This window comes from Schistocerca cancellata, chromosome 6, assembly GCF_023864275.1.
Source record: "Schistocerca cancellata isolate TAMUIC-IGC-003103 chromosome 6, iqSchCanc2.1, whole genome shotgun sequence".
Lineage (NCBI taxonomy): Eukaryota > Metazoa > Arthropoda > Insecta > Orthoptera > Acrididae > Schistocerca > Schistocerca cancellata.
In genome coordinates this window covers 146,253,251-146,278,043 of record NC_064631.1, presented here as the reverse complement: position 1 = coordinate 146,278,043, position 24,793 = coordinate 146,253,251, and the positions used below count along the sequence as shown (strand labels likewise).

The following is a 24,793-nucleotide window of genomic DNA, read 5'->3' as shown; positions in this document are numbered from 1 at the left end:
GTATCCTCCTACAGTCACTCAACGACGACACCTTCCCGTACACCACAGCATCATCAGCAAACAGCCGCACATTGCTATCCACCCTATCCAAAAGATCATTTATGTAGATAAAAACAACAGCGGACCTACCACATTTCCCTGGGGCACTCCAGATGATACCCTCACCTCCGATGAACACTCACCATCGAGGACAACGTACTGGGTTCTATTACTTAAGAAGTCTTCGAGCCACTTGCATATTTGGGAACCAATCCCATATGCACGTACCTTAGTTAGGAGTCTGCAGTGGGGCACCGAGTCAAACGCTTTCCGGAAGTCAAGGAATATGGCATCCGTCTGACGCCCTTCATCTCGTCCGTTCTATTTCCGTACCAACACGCATTCGTAGAGAAAGTGTGTAATTTTAATACAGTTTCTTGCTTGCATTCGGAGACAAATGGCGTAACTTTAGTTTGATGTTTACAGTGTGCTGTACCACATTAGCACATGATAACTAGTTGAACTGCATGCTCGAATGTCTGATCTTTAGTCTTGTTTATTGTTATTTCAAATGAAACATTGATTGGGAACTGAAGGTAAAAATGAATGGGTAAATCAGTCGGAGTCATTGGTAAGAGATGTGAGAGAAGCATCCCCAGCTGCTGGACCTTTCAGGATACTTTACCCGGGCCAGTGAAACGTGTCACCTGACAGCTTGCGTGTAGTTGGCTATACTGCGATTGCGAGATTACAGTAGCTGCCACCGCACACGCCCGTAACTGCCAAGTACGTTTTGTAAATGTAAGCTACAATCAACGTTTATACGTTAAGTACAACAAAGTACGTCTTTCTAACAATAGAGGGAACGACGACGGAGGCTAAGCACTTGAAAGTATATGAAACCGGGAGGTAAGAACACCCGAAGTTAATGAAAATATCTATGAAAAATAGTTCCAAATTGTTACTGTAATAGCTGCATGTAAGACGTCGTATAATAATGTGAACCTAAGCGAGCAAAGAATACGCTATCCACATTCATAGAAAGAAATGAAGCAAAACACGCATAGCCTACTCGACTGCAGAGAGAAAGAATTAATTCTGTATACATTTACGCTAGACAATTTATGATGTCAGTGACGCAATTCCATCCAGTTCTCCTTCGCTATCATCGGATTCGGCGCCAAAATCGTTGTCAGCATAATCTTCATCATAATCATCATCATTAAGAGAAATCATTAATTGTTCGTTTTCATTTATAATCCCGTCTAAGTTTAGTAACATGGTCTACTTTCTTCCTCCATGAGGTAGCATCTATAGTAGTAAGACCTTCACATAGCAGTCTTTCCATTCCTATTGTAGTAAAAGTGTTGTTCTTACTTCTATTGTACGCCTTGACTTCACTACAAACCAATTCAATTGCATTAAAATGGCAGTGATACGGCGGTAGTCTCATTACCAAGTGACCCTGTTCCTTTTCAGTTTCAACTACAACGTATTTAGGCGTCGAAGACTTATTTTGTTTTACGAGCGAATATAACAACAGCTTTGTCATGCACATGTCTGCAGAAATGTCTCTCGCCTGCAACCGCTGCACCATAGTTTCTTTACGGTCACTAGTGGCGCAAGTTTTATGTAAAATCACGTAATGGTATGCTGTGTTGTCCATCACAAACACTGTCGGAACACTAAACTGGGTCTGCCGGCGTGGCCGAACGATTCTAGGCGCTTCAGTCTGGAACCGCGCGACCGTTACGGTCGCAGGTTCGAATCCTGCCTCGGACATGGATGCGTGTGATGTCCTTAGTGTGGTGTCACCGCCAGAAACCACACTTGCTAGGTGGTAGCCTTTAAATCGGCCGCGGTCCGTTAGTATACGTCGGACCAGCGTGTCGCCACTATCAGTGATTGCAGACCGAGCGCCGCCACACGGCAGGTCTAGAGAGACTTCCTAGCACACGCCCCAGTTGTACAACCGACTTTGCTAGCGATGGTTCACTGATAAAATACGCTCTCTTTAGCCGAGACGATAGTTTAGCATAGCGTTCAGCTACGTCATTTGCTACGACCTAGCAAGGCGCCATTATCAGTTACTATTGATATTGAATCATGTAGCGTCCAGACCGACGTTCACCATTAATGGATTAAAGTTAAGTATTCCACCAGCTATGTCCGTTTTTCTAAATTCTAATTTCCTTGTTCTGTTCCAGACCTCACGCCAGCCTGCGTGAGCTAAAACGCGTGCCTTTCGGCCTCCTCTAGTAACACGGTGTTGGCTCTCCTGCCAACCAAAACATTGGCGACGAGGCAAATCCGCGTTCTTCTTTCAACTGCCCTGATTTACTTGTGTAATGGCTTCGCCACAATCTCCAGATGTACTGTCCGAATTTTATCACTTACAGAATCAGCAGATGCAGGCCTTACCGGATGCCCTTGGACAGCTCGTCCAGGGTCAACGGGCAATGCAAAACGATGCGGCAGCCGCCACTCCCCCGCTAACGCAGCCACAACACGCTGTTGCACCAACATTTCGACCTTTTGATGCTGCACTGGAAAGTGCCGGAGTGGTCACGCCAATTTGGATTCCATCTCGCCGCCTACAGAATTCAAGGTAACGAGCGGCAGCCTTTTTTGTTATCGTCCGTCGGGGTGACCACGTACCGTGTGATAGTCAAATTATTTCCCTTTCACGACGTAGCAACTCTGTCCTACGAAGAAATTTTGTCTGTATTAGATGCATATTTCAAAGAATCAGTCAATGTAGTTGAAAAAAGGTATACCTTCTTTCGTACAAAACGTACGGCAGGTCAGACTAATCGGGAGTGGGTTGCAACCTGGCAAGGCCTTACTAGGGATTGTGCTTTTGAGTGTCAATGTGGACTCCCTTATTCAGATACTATGGTACGTGATGCAATTGCACAGAACGTGTCTGAAGTTCGTATAAGGGAACAGATTTTGAAACTAGTCAGTCCCTCCCTTCAACAAGTGATGAACATATTGGATCGGCAGGACACACTTGACTTTGCTCAGGAATCATTTGAAACTTCACCAGCCATGTGTCAGGTTAACCGGCCCGCCGGGCGAGCTGCACGGAGCAGTAAACAGCCCTTGCGCCCGGCCGTGCCGCTGCCGCCAGGCTCTCAGCCACGTGTGCCGCGCAGGCAAGCAAATGCAGTGCTAAAATCATGCCCGCAGTGTGCTACTAGACATTCGCGTGAGAATTGCCCATCACGCCAACCTATTTGCTTTTTCTGTAATAAAAAAGGACATGTTCGGAGTGTTTGCCAGAAAAAGCTCAGATCAGAAACTCACAACCATTCCAGGCCCTTTGCTTCGCGCCGGATTCGAACCAAGGATACTCTGGCTCGTGAAACTTCGCCCATGGAAATTCATGTAGTTTATTCCACTCCGCCCAGTGCCACTCTCTCTAACAGTGACTGTGTTCGTCCCACAAATAGTGTGCGTCGACATTGTCGGAAATCTCGTCAAGTCCCAAGTGATTATGTACCAGTGTCAGTTCACGTTGCACGAGACAGTCGCTCTTGTCGTCAGCAGGACAATAACCTTTTTGTAGACTTGGACATTAACGGCAAAGTGATACCATTCCAGCTCGATACCGGAGCTGCAGTTTCGCTGATCAATCAAGGCGCGTACAAACAGCTGGGCACACCTCCGTTGCGTGCTGCAAATGTTAAGTTAACTAGTTATTCAGGTCAAGATATCCCTGTGTTAGGACAGTGCAGCCTTCTTGCAACATACGAAGGACAAACAAAACTTGTGTCATTTTACATCCTTCGTTCTTCTTCTGCAGTGAACTTGTTTGGTTTCGATTTATTTCAGTTGTTTAATTTGTCTATAGTAAATCAGGTCCTATCAGTGAACCAGAATGTGCCTTCAGACAGTGTTTCTCGTCTATGTGAAGAATTTGCAGACTTTTTGCACCGGGCCTTGGTTGCGCTAAGAACTATAAAGCACATGTGGAACTGAAAGTAAACATGCAACCGAAATTTTTCAGCGCGCGCAATATTCCCCACGCATTGCGTGATGAGGTCGCAAAAACATTACACGATTTGGAATCACAAGGTGTAATTGAACGTGTGCAGGCTTCTCTCTGGGCATCACCCTTAGTAATTTTGCCAAAACCTTCGGGAAAATTGAGACTTTGTGTGGACTTCAAGGCAACAGTGAATCCACAACTAGTGATTGCAATTTTTCCTTTACCTCGCCCGGAAGATCTTTTTGACAAACTGTGCCCGGGTAAATATTTTTCGAAGTTGGACCTAGCAGATGCGTACTTGCAAATACCAGTGGACGAAGACTCCCAGCGCGTTTTGGTGGTTAACACGCATCTTGGGTTGTATCAATTCAAACGACTGCCATTCGGGTGTGCATCTGCCCCTGCATTTTTTCGGCAATATCTACAAACTGTTTGTGCATCGGTCCCTACTGCAGCAAACTATCTGGACGATATTGTGATCTCCGGAAAGACGGAAGAAGAACATTTAGCCAATCTCAGAACATTATTTCAGGTCTTGCGACAAAATGGTCTTCGCTTCCAGAAGAACAAATGTTTGTTTTTTGCTCGTGAGTTGCCCTACCTGGGACATGTACTCAATGCCCAAGGCATACATCCCAGTCCCGAGCACCTCCGTGCCATCCAAGACTTGCCTTCGCCGCAGAATTTGAAGCAGCTACAGAGTGTGCTGGGAAAAATCAACTATTAACATTAATATGTGCCGCATGCCTCTTCCATTTCAGCTCCGCTTCATCGCTTACGCCGTAAAGGTGTTCCGTTCGTCTGGACGACGGAATGCGAACGCGCCTTTCGCCAGTTGAAATCGGCGTTGCTTTCCAATACTTGCCTTAAGCCATTCGATCCCCAGAAGCCCCTTTTGTTGATGATGGATGCATCGGATTTCGGAATCGGTGCTGTGCTTGTGCACAAAGATGGATCGCACGATCGCCCTATTGCCTTTGCGTCAGAATTGCTCTCGTCTGCGCAAAGAAATTATTCACAGATCGAGAAAGAAGCATTGGCTGTCGTATTTGGTGTTAGAAAGTCATATGACTTCTTGTATGGTCGTCACTTTACCATCAACACACCACAAACCTTTGACATCGCTTTTTCATCCGAACAAGCCTGTACCTCCACGTACAGCGCAGAAATTCATTCGCTGGTCTATTTTCCTCTCGCAGTACCGCTACTATATCTTGTATCGGTCCACTGCTCAGCACGGAAACGCCGATGCGTTGTCCTGTTTGCCTGTTGCTGAAGATCGAGCATTCGATTCCTCCGAACTTGCTTGCATGTTCATTGATTCGGAAACGGATGAAGTGGTCGAATCGTTTCCGATTTATTTTCGTCGTGTAGCTACAGCCACAACTGCCGACCCTGTCCTTGCTACCGTTCTGCGTTTTGTTGCTACGCAATGGCCCTTGTCAAAGTTACGGATCAGGGATCGGTTGGTTCGTCGATTTTTTGCTCACAAGGAGAGACGTTTTGTTCGACGTGGTGTTTTGCTGCTGCGTTCTCATAATGATCAGTCCAGGGTCGTGGTCCCACGTTCGTTACAGTCCTCTGTCTTACAGCTTCTCCACCAAGGACATTGGGGTATAGTGAGAACGAAACAACTTGCTCGTCAGCACTGTACTTGGTTCGGAATTGATGCCGCGATTACGAATATGTTCTCTTCTTGCATGGTGTGTACCGAACAACAATCAGCCCCACCGCGGAAATTCTTTGCATGGCCAAAAGCCACTTCCCCTTGGAAACGCTTACACATCGATTTTGCTGGTCCATTCTGGAATGCTCGATGGTTGGTTGTGGTAGATTCATTCAGTAATTTTCCTTTTGCTGTCCGGATGTCTTCCACGACTTCATCTGCCACCATCCAAGCGTTATCTGCTATCTTTTGCATTGAAGGTCTTCAACAGAATATTGTTTCCGACAATGGCCCACAATTCATGTCCGCAGAATTTCAGTCATTCTGCAAGGCCAATGGCATTCAACATCTGACGTCCGCGCTGTTTTCGCCACAGTGAAACGGTGCCGCTGAACGATTGGTCAGGACTTTCAAGTCGCAGATGTTGAAGTTAAAAGGGTCGCATTCTCGGGAGGACGCGTTAATGCTCTTTTTGTCCTCGTATCGCTCTCAGCCCCGAGATGGTCGCTCGCCGGCTGAGTTGCTCCACGGTCGTCATCATCGAACCTTGATGTCTTTGCTACATCCGCCGCATCAGGTTCCTGTGCAGCGGCAGACACCTGCTTTTGCTCCAGGCGACGTTGTCTACTATCGTCACTACCAAGGTTCACGGCGTTGGCTCGAAGGGCGCATTCTTCGCTGCCTCGGACGCGCTATGTATCTGGTTTTGGGGGCCTCTGGTGAGGTGCGCCGGCATCTCAACCAGCTGCGCCTCTGTCGTCGCATGGGATCTGCCGCTCCCCGTCTGCTTTCAGCGACGGTGCCATCCGGTCAGCGCCCTGGGGACCCATCCACTGGCTCGCCTCAGCCCCAGGTGTTACCGACGCTGCCTTCCATTTTTCCCCATGGCGCCGCGCCACCACCGCCGCCGCCTGTTCTCCCGCCGGCGACGCCCGCAGTGGACGCGTCGCTGCAACCGCCGGGCGCCTCCCTGGGTCCCCCACTTGCCGATCGCTTCCCGTGACCGGATGTCCTCCGACATGGAACTCTTGCCCGCTCTGGACCATATGTCGTCTTCGCCCGTCTGGTGCCCCGACCCGATGGAGGTCGACACTTCGGCCCCTCCTGTCTCTCTGCGAGCGCATACACCGCATGTTGGCGTGCACCCTGGAGCAGGTTTTCAGGCGTTTCCTAGCTCCATGCGGTCCGAATGGCAGTGTGCGGGTGGCACAGCCTCGACTGTTTTTAGGCTCCCCACCTAGTCGCATACGTCAACATGGGGTCCTCCCCATGGCGGAAGCCTTATGCCACAACCGTACGCCGATTTGCCGGGGAGGAATGTGGTGTCACCGCCAGACACCACACTTGCTAGGTGGCAGCCCTTAAATCGGCCGCGGTCCGTTAGTACACGTCGGACCAGCGTGTCGCCACTATCAGTGATTGCAGACCGAGCGCCGCCACATGGCAGGTCTAGAGAGACTTCCTAGCACACGCCCCAGTTGTACAACCGACTTTGCTAGCGATGGTTCACTGACAAAATACGCTCTCTTTTGCCGAGACGATAGTTTAGCATAGCCTTCAGCTACGTCATTTGCTACGACCTAGCAAGGCGCCATTATCAGTTACTATTGATATTGAATCATGTACCGTCCAGACCGACGTTCACCATTAATGGATTAAAGTTAAGTATTCCACCAGCTACGTCCGTTTTTTCTAAATTCTAATTTTCTTGTCCTGTTCCAGACCTCACGCCAGCCTGCGTGAGCTAAAACGCGTGCCTTTCGGCCTCCTCTAGTAACACGGTGTTGGCTCTCCTGCCAACCAAAACACTTAGATTAGTTAAGTTTAAGTAGTTCTAAGTTCTAGGGGACTGATGACCTCAGATATTAAGTCCCATAATGCTCAGAGCCATTTGAACCACTAAACTGGAGCAACAAATGTTTAAGCCACTATGGAAACAGTGGGTGGTCCGCACCTCATGATAGTCATCGGATTTTCTTGGTCGAAAAACAAAATGTCCTTCAGGCACAAAGGCGTTTGAAGATCCTGCATTGGCCACAATTAATGTGGATCCTCTTCCTGTTGCCTGATGACCGCTGCTATTCGGAGGATCATCCGTCCAGCACTTCTCAACTGATTCTCCAGCGTTGACCCAGGTTTCGTCTAACCATATGACTGAGTGTGTACGAGCTGCAATGACATGAGATTTTTCAAGCAACAGTTTTCGTCCATCTAACTTATTAAAATGGAATCCCATACTTTCTAATATCATCTTAAGCGACGTTTTCCCTTCTGAGAAAAGTTCGATTTCTTTTAAATAAATTAGCAGCTTCGCTATTGTGGGGTATTCTTTCCTTCAATAATGTCCGTACATGTGCTGACGAATTGCATCGGATTGGAAGCAATCAATGTCTGTAAAAGGACGAGGCTGCTTTTTTCTTTCAAGGAGTGCTTAAAAACACTGATTTTCCCACAGGGGCTTTCTTCCACACTGTTTACTTTAGTGTCTTCTAAGTCTTGTGGTCAAAATAGATACGAAGCCCACGCCTGCTACAGTAGTACAAATTTATATGCCAACTAGCTCTCCAGACGACGAAGAAATTGAAGAAATGTATGATAAAATAAAAGAAATTATTCAGATAGTGAAGGGTGACGAAAATTTAATAGTCATGGGTGACTGGAATTCGGTAGTATGAAAAGGGAGAGAAGGAAACGTAATAGGTGAATATGGATTGGGGCTAAGAAATGAAAGAGGAAGCCGCCTGGTAGAATTTTGCACAGAGCACAGCTTAATAATAGCTAACACTTGGTTCAAGAATCATAAAAGAAGGCCGTATACATGGAAGAAGCCTGGAGATACTGACAGGTTTCAGATAGATCATCTAATGGTAAGACAGAGATTTAGGAACCAGGTTTTAAATTGTAAGACATTTCCAGGGGCAGATGTGGACTCTGACCACAATCTATTGGTTATGACCTGTAGATTAAAACTGAAGAAACTGCAAAAGGTGAGAATTTAAGGAGATGGTACCTGGATAAACTGGCTAAACCAGAGGTTGTACAGAGTTTCAAGGAGAGCATAAGGGAACGATTGACAGGAATGGGGGAAAGAAATACAGTAGAAGAAGAATGGGTAGCTTTGAGGGATGAAGTAGTGAAGGCAGCAGAGGATCAAGTAGGTAAAAAGACGTGGGATAGTAGTAATCCTTGGGTAACAGAAGATATATTGAATTTAATTGATGAAAGGAGAAAATATAAAAATGCAGTAAATGAAGCAGGCAAAAAGGAATACAAACGTCTCAAAAATGAGATCGACAGGAAGTGCAAAATGGCTAAGCAGGGATGGCTAGAGGACAAATGTAAGGATGTAGAGGCTAATGTCACTAGGGGTAAGATAGATACTGCCTACAGGAAATTAAAGAGACCTTTGGAGATAAGAGAACCACTTGCATGAACATCAAGAGCTCCGATGGAAACCCAGTTCAAGCAAAGAAGGGAAAGCAGAAAGGTGGAAGGAGTATACAGAAGGTCTATACAAGGGCGATGTACTTGAGGACAATATTATGGAAATGGAAAAGGATGTAGATGAATATGAAATGGGAGATACGATATTGCGTGAAGAGTTTGACAGAGCACTGAAAGACCTGAGTCGAAAAAAGGCCCCTGGAGTAGACAACATTCCATTGGAACCACTGACAGCCTTGGGAGAGCCAGTCCTGACAAAACTCTAGCATCTGGTGAGCAAGACGTATGAAACAGGCGAAATACCCTCAAACTTCAAGAAGAATATAATAATTCCAATCCCAAAGAAAGCAGATGTTGACAGATGTGAAAATTACCGAACTATCAGTTTAATAACTGACACCTGCAAAATACTAACGCGAATTCTTTACAGAAGAAGGGAAAAACTAGTAGAAGCCGACCTCGGGGGAGATCAGTTTGTATTCCGTAGAAATGTTGGAACACGTGAGGCAATACTGACCCTACGACTCATCTTAGAAGCTAGATTAAGGAAGGGCAAACCTACGTTTCTAGCATTTGTAGACTTAGAGAAAGCTTTTCACAATGTTGACTGGAATACTCTCATTCAAATTCTGAAGGTGGCAGGGGTAAAATACAGGGAGCGAAAGGCTTTTTACAATTTGTACAGAAACCAGATGGCGGTTATAAGAATCGAGGGGCATGAAAGGGAAGCTGTGGTTGGGAAGAGAGTGAGACAGGGCTGTAGCCTATCCCCGATGTTATTCAATCTGTATATTGAGCAAGCAGTGAAGGAAACAAAAGAAAAATTCGGAGTAGGTATTAAAATCCATGGAGAAGAAATAAAAACTTTGAGGTTCGCCGACGACATTGTAATTGTGTCAGAACCAGCAAAGGACTTGGAAGATCAGTTGAACGGAATGGATAGTGTATTGAAAGGAGGATATAAGATGAACATCAACAAAAGCAAAACGAGGATAATGGAATGTAGTCGAATTAAGTCGGGTGATGCTGAGGGAATTAGATTAGAAAATGAGACACTTAAAGTAGTAAAGGAGTTTTGCTATTTGGGGAGCAAAATAACTTAAGATGGTCGAAGTAGAGAGGATATAAAATGTAGACTGGCAATGGCAAGGAAAGTGTTTCTGAAGAAGATAAATTTGTTAACATCGAGTATATATTTAAGTGTCAGGAAGTCATTTCTGAAAGTATTTGTATGGAGTGTAGCCATGTATGGAAGTGAAACGTGGACGATAAATAGTTTGGACAAGAAGAGAATAGAAGCTTTCGAAATGTGGTGCTACAGAAGAATGGTGAAGATTAGATGGGTAGATCACGTAACTTATGAGGAGTATAGAATAGGATTGGGGTGAAGAGAAGTTTGTGGCACAACTTGACTAGAAGAAGGGATCGGTTGGTAGGACATCTTCTGAGGCCTCAAGGGATCACCAATTTAGTATTGTAGGGCAGCGTGGAGGGTAAAAATCGTAGAGGGAGACCACGAGATGTCCTACGTTGCAATTCCGAAGCATGAATTTTCGCTTGGTGAACGACATCGTTTTGGTGACATTGTATAATAAAAAGAAACCGTAGTCGAGGCGGTAACACAACACAACACAACAAGAAAGCAGGTGGTCGCGCACTAACATACAATGTTTACATGGAAGCCGCCTACGTTGTAGCGTCGACGCCGGAACCAGCTTTAGTTCGGTGCTGTTATTGGTTCAGAAGACGTAGCGCCTTGCGTTTCTCACTTGTTTGGCAGTTACATTGCCAACATTGCGCGCTTGTGGAGCAACCTTGAAGTGACATGTTTCAGTGGCTCAGAAATATGTCATAATGACATTATTTCAGATAGTAAATTACATAGTTTCGAACGATTCACAGTTCCCTTAGTTCAGGTTTCTCAATATATTGGTTTTCCGTTCAAACCGACTGCGAGGAAGAATACGAAACAGCACATTGTTGTGTATAGAATTTTTGCTTAAAATTATGTATGTGGAGGAACAATATATATGGGAGAAACATTCTGTATAATGGCTTAAATGCGCTGCTATCATTGTTAATAACTGCTGCGAGAAAGAAAAAGAAACCGCGTATTTTCACAATATAGTGCATAACAGCATAGTATTTCTTTGCTAGCACTTGATTTCTTGTACGTTGTTGTTTTAAAGAAGTACATAGTCTACGTCCGTCCGAATGTTTATTAGATTATCGTGTAAAAATTTGAAGGAAAGGGGTGAAAAAGTTATCGAGATTTTTGCTTTTAACGTTTCCCATTTTACATTAACATAGATATGATCCTATCAGCTGTCGTCCCCTTGTCACAATACCGATGACTCGTTTTCTTAACGTCTTCCGATAATTCCCCACATATTTATCGTGAGACAACTTCCCGAAGAGAACGGCGTTTCTTATGAACAATGCACCATTTTGTAATATTATCTAGTGACTCACTGAGCTACAATAAGAATATTAACTCTAAACGGAGACATGATTTTGCGTTCCTAAATATAACGCCAGTTTTATCGAGTAACGTTGCTAACTACAACAGGCTACATCTGTGAACAACTTACCTTAGGGCCTTGGCTACCGCTGGAAAAAATCTGTACATGAGATTGAAAATCCTTGATTTGACTGTTGTTTCGAACATCTTACGCCCCCATTGGCGGAACTCTGTGTCCGGGTTCCGTTGAGCGTTACACTCGACTCCGAAAAAGACGGAAGCGATGTTGTCGGTGGTGAACCTGGCGGCTATCTCCCGCATCTCCAGGATCTGGCCCTTCTTCGCTGGCTCCTCCAGCACCTCCACCAATTCGCGTCCGCAGTCCTGCATTGTCTGAAAAGGACAACAGTCGTTCTTAGAGGTTGAGAAATTTCAAGTGTCATCATACTAAAACTGTCAAAAGGTCACAGGCCATGATATGTGGCTTCACATAATCACGTTTCTATTTCACCCAGTAAATGACTAACCCTCTCTTCTAGTCTATCAAGCAATCCTCTACAGTTTAGACTCGTTTTTCTTGCTCGTCATGCCTAAGTTCTGTGTCACTAAGATATTGCTGTAATAACGGAACCTGTTCCAGTTGGAGCCCAGTTTCTACAAACCGTACATCCTGTCCAGCCAACATTTGTTTAGCCTCCTTATTCCTTAGTCTGGGCTTTTGTGTCTCGCCTCGAGCTATAAATAATATTTACCTTGCCACCCTACTAGTTCTAGTGATAACTCACTGGACTGGTTCAGTTGAGCGTGATGCTCACTAGGTGTGGCAAGATCTGACCTAACGTCGTCTTTCTCTTTGAAGGACTAAGTTTTGTCGTGGGGGTTTACATTTAGTGACATCGCCATATTTTCATTCACACAGTCCCCGGACCTGTATTCCATGACCTCTGCACTCTTTCCCATACCAAAAGCCCCAGCTCACTCGCTCAGATTTGCACCCTATGCAATACAATTACCTTGCCGCTCTACTGCAGAAGTTTCTACTCTACTAAGTGATCGACTTCCAAGCTTTCTCGCCGATTTCTTCTTCCTGATTCTCTCTCCATCCTGGTTTGACTGTCTGTTCGCATTCATTTATTAACCTGAGTAAGATTTTCGTTGAAACTACTCATAATTCGATGCGACAATTCTGGGAGAATAATTTGTCTACGTGTTTCGACACACCTATCCACTGTTGATACGCTCTGCAGCTACACCACGGCGCATATTATGAATAGAAACTTGGAAGAATGCTCTGTCCACAGATTTTTCTGCATGCCTCGTAGTTTCCGTGCGGTCATCTTGTGAATCCCCGGAGGTATTTACGAATAACCCTTACTTAATGTCTCACACGATGTGACATCGTATACGTTCAAGTATATTCTCAATCACGGTTTAGCAACCGGAATTAAACACCACTTAGAGAGTCGTTAAGTTTGCTGGAAATAAAACATCGTCCCACCTCCTTCTCTGCGGGATTTAAAAACCTAGTGTGGCGAAACGCAGCATAATGATAGTATAGTCCAATCTCACGTTCTATGTTGGCTTACAAAGTTAAATAAATACTGGCCAGGGCTTTAGCAAATTCAGTTTCATACGCTGTGAGACATTTCATCAATGTGAGCCGCTAACGACGTCGTGTCGTCCCGGCCTCGTAGTTCTTAGCTACAAAACTGCGTTGGGATTATATGAGGAAGAAAAGAACGCAATTATGTTTACTGCAGTGTCAGAAGTGCTTAATTTAAGATAAAAGTGGACTATTAGGGAGAGTGAAGAACGTCTATCGTAAATTGAGTTGTTATTTTTAAAACATACCTGACTCATCATTTTGAGCTTTCCCGTCGTAAATGACGGGGTCAACTTAGTACGCAGTTTCTTCCATTTAGGGCCGTTCGTGTTAATTAAGTTATGGTTCAGTGGATCACTCTCATCGAAGTTGATATTTCTGTGGGAGAATGCTTCAAATTCCTTGACCAGTACTATCCGAATATAATCCGGGTTGACCAGCAACAGACTCGGATTGCTGAATAGGTATATTCCCACATAGCTCTGATCTGAAATGCGTAAGCCGTTAACAGTGGACGAAAATATATTTAGTATAAGTAGGTAAATTAAATTACGGTTCCAGTGAAAAGGGAAATGATATGATATGCAGATGAAGGAAGTATTACTCCAACATTACCTCTGAAACGAAGATAGAGCTCTTGGAACACGAAATCTAATCGAGTGATTCCAAAAAAAGCTCTCGCTATGTTGCCAAATGGTATTAAAGTCTCTGCCTGAAGAACGCCTTTCCTGGTCCAGTAGCTGTAGCGGTGAGAGTACCAAGCGTAGAGCGCCGCCGCCGCCACCACGGCTACGGCCAGGAATTCACTCAGCCACGATTCCAGAAACACGCCCATGGCGACCCTGCTTTTACCTCGCGGTTTTCAGAAACCTTCAAACAATCTGTAAAAGAAGGAACAAAAACTACAAAGTAATAACTGGATTGTATCTGATTGTTTACAAAGGTGTGGCTAATACGCTGAGGTGACAAACTCAGGGAATAGAGATTTGGGGGATAGCGTTAGTATCGCGTACACAAGGTGATTCATATGAAATGGTTTCCGGCGTGATTATAGCCGCACGACAGGAATTAACAGACCTGAAACGCGGAATGGTGGTCGACCCGCCGGGATAGCCGACAGCGCTAACGCGCTGCTTCCTAGGTGGATACCGGGCTGGTCTCCACACCCCGCCTCAGTTACACGGCTCGCAGACATTTGAAAACATTCACACTCTTCCACGATCCACACTAGACGCAGACAGCTGGGGTACGCTAATTCCCTCCCGGGGGGTATGAGGTGGCGGCATAACAATAACTTCCATAATTAAAAACAAAGTATTCTATTGGTTACGATGAAATATCAACAAAGTTAGTTAAGGCGTGTAATACGTATTATTTGTGGAGTAAATTCACGGACGTCCTGTAGAAACCTCTTCAAAGGACTGGGTATACTAACTACTGCCTCTCAGTATACTTACTCCTTAATGAAATTTGTCCTAAATAATACGCTCCTGGAAATTGAAATAAGAACACCGTGAATTCATTGTCCCAGGAAGGGGAAACATTATTGACACATTCCTGGGGTCAGATACATCACATGATCACACTGACAGAACCACAGGCACATAGACACAGGCAACAGAGCATGCACAATGTCGGCACTAGTACAGTGTATATCCACCTTTCGCAGCAATGCAGGCTGCTATTCTCCCATGGAGACGATCGTAGAGATGCTGGATGTAGTTCTGTGGAACGGCTTGCCATGCTATTTCCACCTGGCGCCTCAGTTGGACCAGCGTTCGTACTGGACGTGCAGACCGCGTGAGACGACGCTTCATCCAGTCCCAAACATGCTCAATGGGGGACAGATACGGAGATCTTGCTGGCCAGGGTAGTTGACTTACACCTTCTAGAGCACGTTGGGTGGCACGGGATACATGCGCACGTGCATTGTCCTGTTGGAACAGCAAGTTCCCTTGCCGGTCTAGGAATGGTAGAACGATGGGTTCGATGACGGTTTGGATGTACCGTGCACTATTCAGTGTCCCCTCGACGACCACCAGTGGTGTACGGCCAGTGTAGGAGATCGCTCCCCACACCATGATGCCGGGTGTTGGTCCTGTGTGCCTCGGTCGTATGCAGTCCTGATTGTGGCGCTCACCTGCACGGCGCCAAACACGCATACGACCATCATTGGCACCAAGGCAGAAGCGACTCTCATCGCTGAAGACGACACGTCTCCATTCGTCCCTCCATTCACGCCTGTCGCGACACCACTGGAGGCGGGCTGCACGATGTTGGGGCGTGAGCGGAAGACGGCCTAACGGTGTACGGGACCGTAGCCCAGCTTCATGGAGACGGTTGCGAATGGTCCTCGCCGATACCCCAGGAGCAACAGTGTCCCTAATTTGCTGGGAAGTGGCGGTGCGGTCCCCTACGGCACTGCGTAGGATCCTACGGTCTTGGCGTGCATCCGTGCGTCGCTGCGGTCCGGTCCCAGGTCGACGGGCACGTGCACCTTCCGCCGACCACTGGCGACAACATCGATGTACTGTGGAGACCTCACGCCCCACGTGTTGAGCAATTCGGCGGTACGTCCACCCGGCCTCCCGCATGCCCACTATACGCCCTCGCTCAAAGTCCGTCAACTGCACATACGGTTCACGTCCACGCTGTCGCGGCATGCTACCAGTGTTAAAGACTGCGATGGAGCTCCGTATGCCACGGCAAACTGGCTGACACTGACGGCGGCGGTGCACAAATGCTGCGCAGCTAGCGCCATTCGACGGCCAACACCGCGGTTCCTGGTGTGTCCGCTGTGCCGTGCGTGTGATCATTGCTTGTACAGCCCTCTCGCAGTGTCCGGAGCAAGTATGGTGGGTCTGACACACCGGTGTCAATGTGTTCTTTTTTCCTTTTCCAGGAGTGTATATCTCTTTCTCCAACAAACAGCTCAATTCATACATACAATACCAGGAACAAAAATGATCTGCACAAGGACTTAAAAGCACTTACTTTAGTTCAAAAATGGGTCCAATACTCAGGAACACTCATCTTCAATAATTTGCCAGCAAACATAAAAAATTTAGTTACAAACAAAGACCACATTAAAAGCAGCCTGAAAGACTTACTAGTGGTCAACTCCTTCTACTCCATTGACGAATTTTTTAATAGAAACAAATGATGTATTGTATATACTCATACTATTAGTATTGTTATTTCAGCTTATATTGTATATACCCATACTATTAGTATTGTTATTTCACCTTACAAAAAATTGACGTGTTCCACATCCACGAGGATCTCCTCAGCACGGATCTATGGAACGAAAAACTAATCTAATCTAATCTATTACAGTCCAGTGACAATTCAGGACAAAGTATCGCAAGCCACCACCTCAAAGGCAAACTGTTATAAATTCGTACAATTGTTTCATCCAAACTGGCTGTGTGTCACATGGGGAACCGGATCAGGGTCGGCCAACTATCATACATTCTCAGTCCCGGAAAATAACGAGACGTGCCAGCTTAGAGTTGAATACGCCTAGTGTCACAGTGTGGAAAGTGTTACGGAAACTCCTGTCACGGATTCTCTACAATTTGGAACTTTTGCAACTTTTGGAACTTTAATAAAATGCATGCTAAAGAAGTAGGCAACTCCTGAAATTTCCCCGCCGTATTTCTTCTTCTAATAATTTTCTGGTGTACAGCCGGTTCCTGTCGACATTATGCCACCATATTTCGGACCAGAGACCTCCGGTGAGTAGATCAAGGTAGCTAGACATGTAAGGTAAGCCATTCCAGCAGTGTCCGCGAACAATTTACCCACAGTACCCTTCGCACTGTGACGTCACCGGGCAGAGAATTGAGTATGGCAGCGGTGTGTTTATTAGTGGCGCGTGTTGCGAGCAGACCGAATTATGAATAGAAATACGAGTAACTGTTCAGATGCAAACTGTAAAAATTATGGAACTTAGACTAGTGGTATTGTGTATCATTATTTTCCCAAGAATTCCCAACAAAGGGAATGGATATCTCTGTGCAAGCAAGCTGACGAAATTGATGTTATTAGTGCCCGTACCTGCTTCATTTTCTTCCTGAGGATTACGGGCGAAATTTAAAGAACTAACTCCTGGGGTTGCTGCAAAAGAAAAAGCAGATGCAGTTCCATCTCAACATTTACCCAACTGGCACGGAGATTTAAGTACAGCTGAAAACAGCACTGAACCTGACAATGAGGTAAGCAAGTTGCTCTGTTATACTGATCAATTAGATTAAGCTACTAATTCGTTAAGTTTTATCTTCTCAAATGAGTTATTTTTTAGTGAAAAAGTATCATTTTAGTACTAATTATTAATCATAAACGAAACAATTAATAGGTTTTTTTGTTACTGTAGGATGTTCGTGAGCGAGCTCTACGTTATCAGAAGAGACACAATCAATACCTTCGCGGCACGATAACAACGGTAAAGTCACTGATGACAGTGCCACTAAAGCAGAGTTATTAAACAGTTTTCCGAAACTCCTTCACCAAAGAAGACGAAGTAAATATTCCTGAATTCCAATCAATAACAACTGCCAAGATGAAAAACATAGATGTAGATATCCTCGGTGTAACAACGAACCTTAAATCACTTAATAAAGGCAAGGGCTCCGGTCCGGATTGTATACCAGTCAGGTTCCTCTCACAGCATGCTGATAAAATAGCTCCATATTTAGCAATTATACAAAACCACTCGCTCACAGAAAGATCCGTACCTAAAGACTGGAAAATTGCTCAAGTCACACCAATATCCAAAAAGAGAAGCAGGAGTAAACCGCTGAATTACAGGCCTATATCGCTAACGTCCATTTGCAGTAGGGTTTTAGAACATATACTGTATTCGAACATTATGAAGTACCCCGAAGAAAAGGATTTATTGACATATAGTCAGCACGTATTCAGAAAATATCGTTCTTGAGGAAACACAACTAGCTCTTTATACACATCAAGTAATAAGTGCTATCGACAGGGGATGTCAAATTGATTCCATATTTTTAGATATCCAGAAGGCATTCGACACCGTTCCTCACAAGCGTCTTCTAATCAAACTGCGTGTCTACGGAGTATCGCCTCAGTTGTGCGACTGGATTCGTGATTTCCTGTCAGAAAGGTCACAGTTCGTAGTAACTGACGGAAAGTCATCGAGTAAAACAGAAGTAATATCCGGCGTTCCCCAAGGAAGTGTTATAGGCTCTCTATTATTCCTGATCTATATTAACGTCATAGGAGACAATCTGAGTAGCCGTCTTAGATTGTTTGCAGATGATGCTGTCATTTACCGTCTTTTCAAATCATCAGATGATCAAAACGACTTGCAAAATGATTTAAATAAGATATTTGTATGGTACGAAAAGTGGCAATTGACCCTGAATAAAGAAAAGTGCGAAGTTATTCACATGAGTACTAAAAGAAATCAGCTAAATTTCGATTACGCAATAAGTCACACAAATATGAAGACTGTAAATTCAACTAAATACTTAGGGATTACAATTGCTAATAACCTAAATTGGAACGATCACATAGATAATATTGTAGGTAGAGCAAACCAAAAACTGCGATTCATTGACAGAACACTTAGAAGGTGCAACAGGTCTACCAAAGAGACTGCTTACACTATGCTTGTCCGCCCTATTCTGGAGTACTGCTGTGCGGTGTGGGATCCGCATCAGGTGGGACTGACGGATGACATCGAAAAAGTACAAAGAAGGGCAGCTCGTTTTGTATTATCGCGAAATAGGGGAGATAGTGTCGCAGACATGATACGTGAATTGGAGTGGCAATCATTAAAAACAAAGGTGTTTTTCGTTGCGACGGGATCTTCTCATTAAATTTCAATCACCAGTTTTCTCCTCCGCTTGTGAAAGCATTCTGTTGACACCCACCTACATAGGGAGAAATGGTCATCACGATAAAATAAGGGAAATCAGGGCTCGCACGGAGTGGAGCGATAGACAGACATCATGAAGGTGGTTCATTGAACCCTCTGCCAGGCACTTTATTGTGAATAGAAGAGTAATCACGTAGATGTAGATGTAGTTGTAGAGAGATGTGCGCAAGAGAGCAATTGATACCTTGCAGTCCGTGTCCCCAAGGGAAAGGAAACTGGACCAAGACACAAATACAGTGCCCATTTGTGAACTCTCTGATTTGAAAATGAAGGACGAAGAAATAAAAAATCTGAAATCAGAACTAGAAGTTCTTTATAAGAAAAAGGCCGTGCTTTAAAGTAGCCTTAAAAAGTGTGAACCAGCCCTGAAGAAAGCCAATACTGTTAGACGCGTCTTGTTAAAGAAACAAAATTAAGTGCTACAGTGAAAGAAAGTGTCGTAAAGAAAGAATTACAAAATATCTTATCTAAGTGTTTTACTCCAGGACAAATTCGCTGTTTATTGCAAAGCAACAGACGTGTTAAATGGGGTGCTGTGGATATTGCCAATGCGCTAACTCGAAAAGCTTATACATATTTGAGGAAGCGAAATTTTCTTTTGCCATGTCGAGCAACACTTCAAAAATGGACTACGAATTTTAAGCAAAGAGTCGTACATTTACTCCCCTATAGAAGAAAAGTGTGTTGTGTTTCGATAAAATGAACATTGATGGTAGAATCTGCTATGACACTTCGGAAGACAGGATTTTAGGACATCACACAAATGTTCTAGTTGCAATGATTCGTGGTTTGTGTTATCTTGCAAGCAGCCGATTTATTACAATTTTGATATGACAATGAACTGTGGCCTGCTACTAGATATAATATTAAAAATTGAAAATTCAGCACTACATGTTGTGGCTGTAACGTGTGATGTGGCTGAAAAAAACTCTTAAGTGTGGAATAAACTTTGTGTCAATATCTCAAAAACATTTTTCAAAAATCCAGCGCACAATGAAAGGAAAATCTGGGTTTGTTACGGTGTGCCACATTTATTGAAGTTCCTTAGGAACCACTTTTTAGATGAAGGGTTATCTTTTCCTGATGGAACTTTGATAACCAAGAATGTAATTGAGAATTTGTTAGACAGCCAGAAAAGCGATCTGAATGTAGTATATCACATTTCAGAAGCGCACATCAGTGTTACAGGACTTGCTCGACAACATGTTAGGATGGCAGCCCGCGTATTTCCGCGTCACACGGGTAAAGCTCTCTTGTATGGTTTGTGAAAAGAATGGAAAAGCATATTTTTTGATTTAGTAAACGATGTTTTAGTCGTTTTAAATTCTAGAACTCCCATTGATGATTTCACGCCTTTACGCTGCGGATTTGGTCTGAATTTTAAAAGTCAAGAGAACACTTTAAAAAGATTTCGCGATGTTTGCCATGACATGCGCTGTGGAAACAGGAAGGGTTTGTTGCCATTTCAGAAGGGGTTTATAGTCTCAATAACATCCCTTCTAGGATTACTCGAAGAGGTAAAGAAAGATAACGTGAAGTTTATCTTAACATCACTTCTAAATCAGGACTGCTTGGAAAATTATTTTTCTAGAATGCGAGGAATTGGTGCGTTCTATAATAATCGGCTAGTATTTTTGCGACCTTTCTAAGGCATTTGATTGTGTGCATCGCAATATTCTCCTAGATAAATTGACGTTTTATTGGACTGATGATATTGTCAACCAATGGATGTCATATCTAACTAAAAGAATACACAAAGTTGACTTAGTAATTCAAGCAATATAATCCGGGGAAATAATTCTCACTGGGGAGAAATCACGTATGCGGTTCCCCAAGGTTCAACCTTAAGTCAACTGTTGTTCCTCTTATATGTAAACGATCTTCCATCTAATATATGACAAGCAGAATTAGTTATTTTTGTAGATGACACTAGTATTCTAGACAGTCCATGCATATATACAGAAACAGAAGAAATGGCAAATAAAGTTCTTAAATGTATTTCTGACTGGTTTTCTGAGAATGATCTCATACTTAGTTTTGAAAGGATGCAGCATATTCAGTTTGCACATCTAGGGTTACTACATCAATGATAAGTGTAACATATGGTAAGTAAATAATAAATACAGTTGAAACTTCAAAATTCTTAGGGGTCCATATTGACAAGAATTTAAACTGAAAAGAAAACACGTTTTGACGCTCCTTAAACAACTTAGTTCAGCCACATTTGCGCTTAGAATCATTGAAAATCTTGGACAGAGACAAATCAGTAAGTTGACATATTTTGCACATTTTCATTCAGTGACGTCATATGGAAGAATGTTCTGGGGTAAGTCATCTTTAAGAAAGAGTCTTTATTGCACAAAAACCTGCCGTAAGAATATGTTGTGCTCGCCTAAGATCATCTTGAAGACATCTGTTTGAGGAGTTGGGCATTCTGACTACTGCTTATTTGCTCATGAAGTTCGTTGTAAATAATCCACTATAGTTCAAAAGTAATAATGATGTATATAATTACAATACCAGAAACAAAAATGACATTAATTAATCCACATTAATGTTGTTTTTAGTACAAAAAGTGTTGCACAATTCCGCAACAAAAAATTTTGATCACTTACCCAGTGGTATAAAATGTCTGATAGAAGCAAATTAAGATCTGAAAACAAACTGAGAAAGTTCGTCCTTGACAACACCTTCTATTCCACAGAAGAACCTCTGTTACTGTACATGTAAAAGGTGGTGGGTAGGAATTACTAACTAACTTCTAGTAGATCTCTTTTTCTTCCGTAGTAAAAAATTAAAGAAAACTTAGAAATGTAGGAATGTAACCGTATGTGGAAATTAATTTGCGATGTGAATGTCAAATGACTTGTTCCACATTATTAAGATCAATGTGCAAAATGGTCCATGGGACATGTAACTAACTAACTAACAAAACAAAGATGGTTTCAAATGAATGGAATATCAGTAAGTAGAATGAAATACCAGTAAGCAGAAGCTTTCTGGTAGATGCTACACAAGCACGCAGAATTCAAAACGGAACGTGAAACTAGAAGACGAGGAGGGAGGAAAATGAGAATTCCTGTGCCAAATGGTCAAGAGCCACCGGCAGGATGTCAAAATCTGTAGAATTGCTAAACCTAAACATAGGAAAGAAACAAAAGAAATGTCTGTATGATATTCTTGACTGGCAGCCAGCCAGTCTGGCAGAACGTTAGCTCACCTGTTCAGCTGATGCGTAACACAGATCCAGGATGCTGGAGTCCCCGTTTTATGTGCGAGAACACAGCTGAGGAATTCCCGACGCAACCTTATATTGTTCACGATCCAACAGCGCTTACGGAGCGTTGCTGATAAGATAGGCACTATGAGACTGCAATACTTCGGGTGCCTTGGTACATCCGTGTACGGGATGAGTCACGTATGACGCAAAACCACTTTTACTTCGTGAATGGTTCCAGACATCGAAAAGAGATTTTCGACAAATAAGGGACATGTTTTTGGTGTATGTTACACTGAATCCTAATTCTTGTATCGATTGAGATAATAAAGCAAAGTATGATTTTTTAAAATAGATAGAATGACATACTTTCTTTCCGACATGCGAGAGCACTTGAAAGACGAATACAGTGTTAATTTTGAGGTTGAAACTATTCGCAAAAGAATCCGAGTAGTTGAAAAGCAGGTCTGCTGTAACCGGCTCTTACCTTGTAAACACTCTCAAGCCAGGCTATGTCGTTCTATCGAGCCTCTTTAATGTTTACTTGTCGGCACCGCAAAACTGTGGTTCAAATGGCTCTGAGCACTATGGGACTTAAATTCTGAGGTCATGAGTCCCATAGAACTTAGAACTACTTAAACCTAACTAACCTAAAGACATCACACACATCCATGCCCTAGGCAGGATTCGAACCTGCGACCGTAGCGGTCGCACGGTTCCAGACTGTAGCGCCTAGAACCGCTTGGCCACCCCAGACTGCTGCACCGCAAAACTGTGTTGTCTGTCATTTCCGCTTCAGCAATTCTTGCATAAAAACATGTAGACTGAGGAAACAAAAGTTATGGGATAGTCAATAGCGATATGCAGATATACAGATGGTGGTTGTATCACGTACACAAGGTACAAACGGACAGTCCATTGGCGTAGCTGCCATTTAGACTCAGATGTAGCACGTGATAAGATTTCCGACGAGATTGTGGCCGAAAGACATGGGACATACAAATTCGAAAACCGTTACGGAATTCAGTATTCCGAAATCAGCAGTGTGAATAATGTGCCGAGACTATCGAATTTCCGACGTTACCGCTCACCAAGGAGAACGCTATGGCCAACGGCTTTCACTTAACCACCGAGAGCAGCGGTATTTGCGTAGAATTCTGCGTGCTAACAGACAAGCAACACAGCGTGAGATAACCGCATAAATCAACTTCGGACGTACGATGAACGTATTCGTTAGGACTTGTTGTTCTTGTGGTCTTCAGTCCTGAGACTGGTTTGATGCATCTCTCCATGCTACTCTATCCTGTGCAAGCTGCTTCATCTCCCAGTACGTACTGCAGCCTACATCCTTCTGAATCTGCTTAGTGTATTCATCTCTTGGTCTCCCTCTATGATCTTTACCCTCCATGCTGCCCTCCAATACTAAATTGGTGATCCCTCGATGTCTCAGAACATGTCCTACCAACCGATCCCTTCTTCTAGTCAAGCTGTGCCAAATTCTATTCAATACCTCCTCATTAGTTATGTGATCTACCCATCTAATCTTCATCATTCTTCTGTAGCACCACATTTCGAAAGCTTCTATTCTCTTCTTGTCCAAACTATTTATCGTCCACGCTTCACTTCCATACATGGCTACACTCCATACGAATACTTTCAGAAACGACTTCCTGACATTTAAATCTATACTCGATGTTAACAAATTTTTTTTCTTCAGAAACGCTTTCCTGGCCATTGCCAGTCTACATTTCATATTCTGTCTACTTTTACCATCATCAGTAATTTTGCTCCCCAAATAGCAAAACTCCTTTACTACTACAAGTGTCTCACTTCCTAATCTAATTCCCTCAGCATCACCCGACTTAATTCGACTAGATTCCATTATCTTCGTTTTGCTTTTGTTGATGTTCATCTTATACCCTCCTTTCAAGACGCTATCCACTCCGTTCAGCTGCTCTTCCAAGTCCTTTGATGTCTCTGACAGAATTACATGTCATCGGCGAACCTCAAATTTTTTATTTCTTCTCCACGGATTTTAATACCTACTCCGAACTTTTCTTTTGTTTCATTTATTGCTTGCTCAATATACAGATTGAATAACACCATGTCTCACTCCCTTCCCAACCACTGCTTCCCTTTCATACCCCTCGACTCTTATAACTGCCACCTGCTCTCTGTACAAATTGCAAATAGCCTTTCGCTCCCTGTATTTTACCTCTGCCACCTTCAGAATTTGAAAGAGAATATTCCAATCAACATTGTCAAAAGCTTTCTCTAAGTCTACAAATGCTAGAAACGTAGGTTTGCCTTTCCTTAATCTTTCTTCTAGGAAAAGTCGTAGGGTCAGTATTGCCTCACGTGTTACAACATTTCTACGGAATCCAAGCTGATCTTCCCCGAGGTCGGCTTCTATCAGTGTTTCCATTCGTCTGTAAAGAATTCGCGTTAGCATTTTGCAGCTGTGACTTATTGAACTGATAGTTCGGTAATTTTCACATCTGTCAACACCTGCTTTCTTTGG

General features: G+C 43.7%; 1 protein-coding gene across 1 annotated transcript in view; it reads right to left on the bottom strand.

The window, feature by feature from the left end:
• LOC126088206 (cytochrome P450 6k1-like) overlaps positions 1 to 22,313 on the bottom strand; it is a 57,653-nt gene extending 35,340 nt beyond the window's left edge. Inside the window, exons 1-4 of the mRNA XM_049906332.1 lie at positions 22,276 to 22,313; positions 13,763 to 14,028; positions 13,396 to 13,634; positions 11,675 to 11,937 (exon numbers count right to left, since the gene is read on the bottom strand). Coding sequence (XP_049762289.1) covers positions 11,675 to 11,937; positions 13,396 to 13,634; positions 13,763 to 13,982 — 722 coding nt within the window. The 5' untranslated portion in view covers positions 13,983 to 14,028; positions 22,276 to 22,313. The remainder of the gene's footprint in view (positions 1 to 11,674; positions 11,938 to 13,395; positions 13,635 to 13,762; positions 14,029 to 22,275) is intronic.
• Between the last annotated feature and the right edge of the window lie 2,480 nt (positions 22,314 to 24,793).